This window comes from Gadus morhua, chromosome 23 (genome assembly GCF_902167405.1).
Source record: "Gadus morhua chromosome 23, gadMor3.0, whole genome shotgun sequence".
NCBI classification, from domain to species: domain Eukaryota; kingdom Metazoa; phylum Chordata; class Actinopteri; order Gadiformes; family Gadidae; genus Gadus; species Gadus morhua.
In genome coordinates, this window is record NC_044070.1 from 7,266,078 (window position 1) to 7,276,077 (window position 10,000).

Consider the following 10,000-nt stretch of genomic DNA (forward strand, 5'->3'; position numbering starts at 1 on the left):
CTCTCGTACAAAGTCCCCGCATTCCATGGCCCATCTCTCTTATGAGTGTGTGTGTGTGTGTGTGTGTGTGTGTGTGTGTGTGTGTGTGTGTGTGTGTGTGTGTGTGTGTGTGTGTGTGTGTGTGTGTGTGTGTGTGTGTGTGTGTGTGTGTGTGTGTGTTAAGAAATAGTGACCTACTTTACCTTTGCAGACTTGTGCACTAGTCTTGTTCCCGAAAGGATAGTTGCAAGAGTGAGAGTTGACAGAGTAGCATTGAGTCACAGCCTATTATAAAGCGTGCTCAACAAGGCCTTCCCCAAGGTGGTCCACAGAACCAGGCCTGAGGGCGGAGCCAGAGTGACATCACAGTGACATCACGGTGTCACCGGAATCAGGGTCACATCAGTGTTGACCTCAGAGTGACCTCTTTGTTGACATCCGTTGTAAATCAATGTTGACATCAGCCTGATCTCAGAGTGACAATAGAGTTGGCATGGAAATGAATTCCGTTTGACATCACAGTGACGCCGGTATGACATCAGTGTTTCCATCGTTGTCGACATCAGAGTGACATCACGGTGAAATCTGTGTTGACATCATGGCTGACACATTGTGACATCGTGTGACATCACCGTGGCATCACAGCGAAATCAGGGTGACAGTGTAAAGGTTTGACATAGCAAACTAGGGAAAAATACTTTACCGCTATTTACTTTATGACACACACACACACACACACACACACACACACACACACACACACACACACTTTTACAGTCAATGCGGCATTCTTAGGTGGGCTACTGCTTTGCTTGTTTTGCGCTGTGGCAGCGACTGGCATCTGGACTGTTGCTTAGCAACCGTCACAGTGGATGCTGGCACTGTTGTCATCCCGCTATAGAAACACATACAGACCAAACACACTCACACATGCTCACAAACACACATGCACACACACACACACACACACACACACACACACACACACACACACATGCACACACACACACACAGACCCACACACACACGAACACACACACACATGCACACACATGCACACACACACACACACACATACAATAATACATTTTGCACATGCAAACAGATATATAGACACACATGCATGCAGACGCACGTTTGCACAAATAGTGCAAACACAAACAAACACGCACCCCCTAGTGATGCCTCAAATCCATTTGTATCGGTACCTTTATACGTGGTTTTCCAGAATCAAAAAATGAAATTGTAAAATGGATCATGGTGGTCCTTTGTGTGCGTGTATGTGTGTCTGCGTGTGTGTCTATGTGTGTGTCTGTGTGTGTGTGTGTGTGTGTGTGTGTGTGTAGCTTCACCGCCGGCTGTACCAGATGCAGGTCACGGTGCCGGCCAGCAGCGCCAGCAGCTTCAACTACTCCTTCTCCTCGCTCTGCCTGCCGGACGACAACAACGCCTGCATCATCGACGACATCATCCGCTCCATGCAGGGCATCCAGGCGGCCCGCGCCGCCAACCACACCCCGCCCCCGCTCAAGTACCCAATCACGCGGCTGGCAGACGGGCGGCAGGCCTACATCGGCCACCAGCTCGGGGGGGTGCAGGGCTGGGGCCCCATGGCCAAAGGGGACGGCGTGCGTTCGGCGCGCGCCCTCCAACTCACCTACTACCTCCAGGCGCACACCAGTTTGATGGACAAGGTGGCCGGCCAATGGGAGATGGCCTTCTGCGCGGAGCTGCAGCATTTCGGCGCGGCGCACCCCAAGCTGGGCCTGTACCCGTCCACGTCGTCGTCCCTGCGGACCGACTTCCAGCACTCCTCGGTGTTGGCGCGGCGCCCCCTGCTGATCAGCTTGGGGCTGTGCAGCGTCCTGGCGGTGCTGTGCTGCTCCATGAGGGACTGTGTGCGGGCCAAGCCCTGGCTGGGCCTGCTGGCGCTGCTGTCCATCACGCTGTCGGGACTCACCGCCGCGGGGATCCTCAACCTGACCGGGGCCACGTACAACTCCACCTACCTGGGCATCCCCTTCGTCATGCTGGGTAGGAAGTGTGTGAGCGCAGGGGGGGGGGTGGGAGAGAGCGCGAGCGGAGGGGAGGGGAGGGTTTGCCTTGAAGTTGGCTGGGGATTAGCGGGGGATTTCTCTGGGTTTATTGTGTCTGGATTGTTGCATTAAGTCCGGAGCAATTAGTCGATGAATGCTTGGTGATATTGTGGACCTGGAAGTTGGATTCTGCCGGCAACAGGGACGTAGGATGTGCTGGTTTTGCAGGTGTACATGTGTCTGTGCAATTTAGGGTCTGGATAGCAAAGTTTGACTCCCAGCCGAAAGATTCTGGGTTTGAACCCCAACATCCATGGCCTACCTGTAGCCAGTTGGCCCCCTAAGCCCTACCGGCCCCTGACCCTGCATGCATAACACAGTCGGTTGCTTTGGATGAAAGAGTTGGGAAGTGACTGAATCGTTATTGTAAAAAGCTAGTACTTTTAGAGCAGTGGGCCTTTTTTCAAAGGGTCGACTATTTAAAGATTTAAAGTTTTTACAAAGAAAAGGAGTTGACCAATAGCCCGCGACTTTAACACCACACCCATTTTATAGCGTAGCAAGCTATCCTCCCTGCTGAATTCCCCTGGCAACTGCCCCCGATGCCTTTTTAAAGTGATCGAGTGTTTTGATTTGTGGAACTTCATTTAAAAGGCTCTACACATTTTTATATTTCCATCTATCCGAACGGAGCCATTTGTCACGCGAGCGAGAAAGGCCCTGCTCTATGGTGTGTGATGGATGGGACACATTTAGCACAGATGTGTTACAAGTCACACACCGTGGTGATATCGGTCTGAGGTTGTGAAAATACCACCAAGCAAAACCCACTCAAATATCAATAATGAACCACCAACGATAATCTGGCCCAAAGCCTCACATTTCTGTTGGACAATTTCAACATTTGTCACTGAATCTTAATTTCGTTAATGAATGACATCTTTAATCAAAGGCTATGATCTATTGTGCGCTATTGCACGTGCTACATTTTACTACTGCTAATGCTACTGCTACTGCTGCTATTGTTGCTGCTGCTAATGCTACTCATAGTAATTATACTGCTACTGCTACTTCTGCTAATGTTACTTCTACTGCTATTACTACTACTACTAATGCTACTTCTAATGCTACTGCTACATCTAATGCTACTGCGACTGCTACTCTTGCTTATGCTGCTACTGCTATTACTCCTACTGTTTACTACTTCCACTACTCCTAGTCTAATATAGTCCTGTTTGATCTATTTTGGTCTTGTCTTGTCTGGTTTTATCTTGTCTACGCTTGTCTGGTCCGATATTTCCACTCTTCTAGTCTGGTCGGTTCTATTCTTGTCTGGTGTGGTTTGTTCTGTGATTGTCTAATCTGGTTTGGTCTCGTTTAGTCTGGTCTGGTCTGGTTTGATCTGCTCTATTCTGGTGTAGTCTAGTTTGGTCTGGTCTATTTTATTCTGGAATGTTTTTCTCTCGTCTAGTGTTGTCTGTTTCTGTATCGTGTTTTTCCAAAACACATTTTCAGGGGTTTGTCTTGTCAAATGTTATCACCATACCGGATTAAAGTCGAAACGCATTAACTGTATGAATGTGAATCCCTTTCAAAGTAATAGCGTGTGTAGTATCCTGTAGGATGTGTATAATCACACTCATTTAGCCTCTAGACTCGTAGCGTAATTACAGCCAAGCGAGGAGGAGGGACCAACACTGCTGCTTAAAATAACCAGAGAGAGAGGGAGAGAGAGGGAGAGGGAGAGAGGGAGAGAGGGAGAGAGGGAGATAGAGAGAGAGAGGGAGAGAGGGAGAGAGAGAGAGGGTTTAATAATGAGAGATAGAGGCGGAAATGGAAAAATAGGGAGATGGGGATGTGAATGAGGGACAGAGAGATAGTGTCTTGTATCAACAGCAGAACCAAATAAGGGAGCAGAGGGGTTTTGCTGTGATCTCCGTGGCAGGCAGGTATAATAAGACTAGATAGAAGAGAGGGAGGTACCGTTATGCTAACGGAGGGAAGGAGGAGGATAAATGGAATCTCAAGGCTTCACGGCTCGGCAGACAGAGAGACAAAGAAGACACACACAGAGAGAGGGAACCGTATCAGAGCACGCTCTTTTCTCATACTGTAAAACAGCAATGAAAACACAACCACTTTCTCCTAATAGAAAGGTTGAAAGAAGGTCTTGCATACATGTTGATTGGGGCATATGTATTCAATGAATTACTCTATAAAGCAAATCTTTTTACACATTTTTTATTATTATTTATTATTATTATTTTACTTAAACGATAAAAGGCAAAAGGATCTATAGTGATGACTCTGAATATCTAGCTGTTGTTTGCTGTGTGTGATCGTGTGAGTGTAAGAAAGAGTTGCATTGACTGGGCTGGCCAGATCCATTTCACAATCTGGCCATTTTGATATATTGAAGTCAAAAGAAAACATTCCGCAGGTTCCAAAGGATTCAAGTGTCATTTGACCTTGTTGTAAGTTTGTTCATGCATTCACAGGCATATGCACTTTCAAAAGGCACACGAAAAAAACAACGAAACAATCTCCTTAAACAAAACATAAATACACAATATTAGACTTCATCAAAGGACATCCCTTTTAATGGTGTCAACCTAGGGCAGGAGAAAAACACTTTCCCTTCACATTGTGTTGTTTGCACGTCAGTCATTCATCAGATTCCATTCATCCATTTCATCAATTTGTATTTTGTGTACATTAAAAGGACACATGGGATATCGCATTATTTTCTCAAAGACGGGTATCTTTTCTGGTTGGGTCTGGTTTGAGTGTTTGTTTATAAATCGGCTTGGATTATGGGGGATGGAGTTCCTATGAGAACGAGCTTCGGGGTCCTAGTGCCGGTCTATAGGCCTTTCTGGCTTCTTTCAGAACCAGCAGCAGAATGCAATGTTTTTCCTCAGTAGAGTGAAAACAAAACCGTAGCTGATCTTTCTCAGGGCGTGTGAGGTTTTACCTTTTTTATCCAAACCCTCACACACATTAACCTCCCTCCGTTCCCTCCCCTCTCCCCATCCCCCCCATCGCAGGCCACGGGCTCTTCGGCTCCTTCGAGATGCTGTCGTCGTGGCGACGGACGCGGGAGGACCAGCACGTGAAGGACCGCGTGGCGGCCGTCTTCGAGGACGTGATGCTGCGCTTCTCGGGCTCCACCCTGCTGCACCTGACGGCGCTGGGCCTGGCCGCCTCGCCGCTCACCAACATGGAGGCCGTGCGCCTCTTCTGCCGCACGGCCTCGCTGGGCGTGGCCGTGGGCTACGTGTACACGCTGTCGCTGTACGGCTCCTGCCTGGTGTTCACCGGCTACCTCGAGACGGGCTACCGCCACGGCTGCTTCTGCCGCCGCGTGCCCAAGCCCGAGCGGCTGGACGCCAAGCCGGCCTGGTACCGCTGCCTCATGTACACGCGCTACGAGGAGGAGACGGCCGGCCCTCACGCCAGCCCGCCGCGCAGCTACGCGCACGACAACGCGCACGGCAACGCGCACGGCGACGCGCACGGCAACGCGCACGGGGACGCCGTGCACGGGAATGTGAACGTGCACGGGAATGTGAACGTGCACGGGAATGTTAACGCGCACGCTCATAGGAACGCCCACGGGAACGCCCACGGGAACGCCCACGGGAACGCCATTGGTCACTCGGCGGTCAATTCCGGCGCCACGCACGTGCACGCCGGGAGCCTCCAGGGCGCCCACGGCAACAGTCACGTGACTCACTCGACGGCGGCACACATGCACGCGCATCCTCACTCCCACCCGCACATGCACCCTCACGTGCACGCCGGGGCGGCCCCCCCTCTGTCGGCCCTCGGCCCGGACCCCCACCCACACCCTCAGGACTCCCACCTGCTGCTGGGCTGCATGCGGCGTTGCTACGGCGACTGGATCACCAACACCTACGTGAAGCCCTTCGTGGTGCTGCTGTACCTCGTTTACATCTCCTTCGGCCTCATGGGCTTCATGCAGGTGAGGACACACACACACACACACACTCAGATACACACACCTAATGTGTATAAACGTGCACACACATAGAAAACAAACACACACACATATCTAATGTATATACACACACACACTCACACAAACACACACAGACACACACACCTTATGTTTATAAATGTCATACATAGATAAACAAACACACACACACACTTTTATGTATATATTATACACACACACAAAAACACACACGCACACACCTTATGTGTATAAATGTACACATACTTACATATATAAACAAACACACACATACACACACACCTAATGTATCTACACGCACACATACATATTGTAACACACACACGCAGACATACACATACTGTATAAACACACAAACACACGTAAACACAGCCATACCGTGTATACACAAACACACCCTCAAGCATACGCCTACTGTATTTACACATACACACACCAATATAAACAAACACATGCACACGCACGTACTGTATAGACACATACACACACACACACACCCAAGCATACACATACTGCATATGCACATACACACACACACCAACGCATGAACAAACATATATATTCATGCCAGTGTACCCTCACCATCACTAACCCCTTCCCCCGTGCCCCTCGACCCCCCCCGTCAGGTGACCCAGGGCTCCGACCCCAGCGCCCTGGTTGCCATGGACACGGCCACGGTGCTGTACGCGCGGGCCCAGCAGCGCTACTTCAGCTCCTACTCGCCGGTCATCGGCTTCTACATCTACGAGAGCGCCCCCTACTGGAACGCCTCGGTGCAGCGGGACCTGCTGGAGTACACCAAGGGCTTCCAGAGGATCAGCTGGCTGGAGTCCTACCTGGGATACCTGTCGGAGCTCAACCAGTCCACCAGCCAGCCGCGCCACAACTTCACCCGCACGCTGCGCCTCCACTTCCTGCGCCAGCCGCGCTACGCCCACTTCGCCGACGACATCATCTTCGCCGAGCGGGGCGCGGGCGAGGAGCCCGAGGTGGCGGCGTCGCGCGTCTTCCTGGTCGCCAAGACGACGGAGAACAAGCGGGAGGAGATGTCGGTGCTGCTGGACACGCTGCGGCGGCTGTCGCTGACGTCGCGCGTGCGCTTCCTCATCTTCAACCCATCCTTCGTGTACCTGGACCGCTACGCGGCGGCCGTGGGCTGGCCCCTGCGCCACTCCCTGCTGGCCGTGCTCTTCCTGCTGGGCCTGGCCTCCCTGGCGCTGGTGGAGCCCCTGGTGGCCGCCTGGCTGGGCCTGACGCTGCTGTCGGTGCAGTTCGGCGTGGTGGGCTTCATGACCCTGTGGGGGGTGGAGCTGGACTGCGTGTCGGTGCTCTGCCTCATCTCCACGCTGGGCCACGCCGCCGACTGCAGCGCCCCCCTGCTGTGCGGCTTCGCGGGGGGCCGCGGGGAGAGCCGGACTCGCTGGGTGCGCGTGGCGCTGGAGCGGCACGGCGTGGCCTCCCTGCAGGCGCTGCTCTGCTACGCCGCCGCACTGGCGCCCGTGGCGTGCGTGCGCTCCAACCTCACGCGCACCATCTTCCGCTGCCTGGCGCTGGCGGCGGGCTGCTCGGCGCTGCACACGCTGGCCTTCCTGCCCACGCTGCTCACCTTCCTGCCGCCCGCCAAGTCCAAGGACGCGCCGGGCGGGCGGGGGCCGGGCAGCCCCCGGCAGGAGGTGGAGTGCGTGGAGATGAACGACAGCACGCGGGTGGTGGACCAGATCACCACCGTCTGACCGCCGGGACCGCGCGGATGGGGTGGGGTGGGGGGGGGGGAGGAGGAGGGGGAGGAGGGGGGGGGTGGGGGGGGGGGGTGGTGTCACGGCAACAGCGGAACCTCTCGGTTGCTATGGTGATAGGGGGGAGGGGTGGGGTGGTTAAGGGGTGGTCCCCGGAGGACGGGGTGGGGGGGGGGGGGGGAAGATCTGCTTCCAGCTGATGCAGCAGAACAGATAAGGAGACGGGGGGGGGGGGGGGGGGGGGGGGGGGGGGGGGGGTAGAGAGAGCGAGAGATAGAATACCACGCTAGAGAGGAGGGATAGAGAGGTAGAGATACAGAGGGGAAACGGGGAAAAATGAGCTAGACAGATATTTGGGATGCAGTGTATCCATGGTTACCTGCCGGTGTCGTGATGAGGCATATCGATGAGAGCTCCCGTTTTGTTTTTTTCCACACAGCAGCCAATCGGAGGAGGTGAAGCCCGCTGAGGTCATTCCGGGATGTGACCTCATAGCCCTCAGAGACACTAGCTCACCGCGATCGCCGGGACCCCCGAAACAGCTTCAGAAGCGATCACATTGTTCAGCTAGCACCTAATAAACCCACAGTAACCCACCTAATAAAACACCACCATACCAGACAACCAGACTGTGTCTTTACTTCCATTCTGGGTCCAAGATCAAGATCAATGTTAAAACACAGTGTTCAGACCTCTGTCGTGTTGGACCACATCACAGATGTCGTTTAACCTTCATTATTTTGTTCTGTTATTCTAAACAGATGGGGATAATGGCTGTATTATGAATTATGTATTTCGGTAGTGTTTACTAAACCACTTTATGGTTATGAAAAAAATGCTAAAGGCTTCTTAGCAAATGAAAAAAACCAAAATATAACATCATTTTGTCGCCAGTAATGCAAAGATATATAGACACTGTACGGGCAAAAAAGATAGCCTAAAGCAACCTGATTGGGGGACCCAAGAGCTATCTCAGCAGCAAATAGGAACTCGATCAAATAAAACCTGCAATACTGTATATATACATATATATATAGACAGTATATATACATACATATGGTAATATATGGTGATGTATTCATGGTTATCTATCCATAGTCCACAGTTTCTATTCAACCAATTCATCCTCCTTTCACAGCTTCCACCTCTTCTCCTTGTGAATCAATGAATACATGCGCTCCCTGGCAGAAGGTGTGTGTGTGTGTGTGTGTGTGTGTGTGTGTGTGTGTGTGTGTGTGTGTGTGTGTGTGTGTGTGTGTGTGTGTGTGTGTGTGTGTGATGGTGTATGTGTGTGTCTGTGTGTGTCCGTGTGATTGTGTGTGTGCGTGCGTGTGTGTGTGTGTTTATTTCTTTTATGCGTGTACATGTGTCTGTGTGTGTGTGTGATTCTGTGGGAGGACAGGTTATTGTCTAGGTCAAATCTCCTTCATGACCTGCTGTATAACCAAAGACACACACACACACACACACACACACACAGACACACACACACACACACACACACACACACACACACACACACACACACACACACACACCTTCATCGTATCTGGGTAGAACATGTTTAGTGAAGACATCGACCGCCCTTAACACCGATCGGATTGCGTTCCTCACCACAACGCTTTATAAAGGACATCCAACACCTGAAACCCCCAACAACCACCAACCACCACATTATATTATGCAGCAGCATCCAAATATTCATAAACAACATTAGCCTCAGAGTAGATACATTAGTGCCAAAATATATATCATACATCATTGGTATTATCAGTATTATCAGAAGATAAATCATTTGAAGTAGCATCAAAATATAAATAATATATTGCAGCATCTGAATATATAGAGTGTAATATATATGATACCGTGGAATCTGCACACAATAAATATGCAGATGTGTTTCTAAATTACAAGACTTGGGTATTAGTAGCGCTTTTAAAAATTAAGTAGTTTTTCCTTCCTTCATTTTATTCTTTCATGAATTCCTTCAATTTTTTTTGCTAGAAATCAATCTTTAAGATACAATTAATATCCGGAAGATCTGGCACTCTTACATCATCAGGGATGGAGCATTTTCTTTTTCCTTGATATAAATAAAGTATAAATAGATAGGCCCGTTGTTTGATGTAGTGTTTATAGTCAGTTAAGTTTGAAAAAAAAACAAGACAGCCTCCTTTATGAGGCCAGCTGTAGGGGGAGGCTAGTCGGCTAGCTTTGAGTGGAGGGGCTAACTGGCTACCATGGTTGGG

General features: G+C 50.9%; 1 protein-coding gene across 1 annotated transcript in view; it reads left to right on the forward strand.

Moving 5' to 3' along the window:
• The window catches only part of ptchd1 (patched domain containing 1), a 9,661-nt gene extending 1,897 nt beyond the window's left edge, over nucleotides 1-7,764 (forward strand). Inside the window, exons 3-5 of the mRNA XM_030349593.1 lie at nucleotides 1,326-2,013; nucleotides 5,063-6,000; nucleotides 6,642-7,764. Coding sequence (XP_030205453.1) covers nucleotides 1,326-2,013; nucleotides 5,063-6,000; nucleotides 6,642-7,748 — 2,733 coding nt within the window. The 3' untranslated portion in view covers nucleotides 7,749-7,764. The remainder of the gene's footprint in view (nucleotides 1-1,325; nucleotides 2,014-5,062; nucleotides 6,001-6,641) is intronic.
• Nucleotides 7,765-10,000: the final 2,236 nt, after the last annotated feature.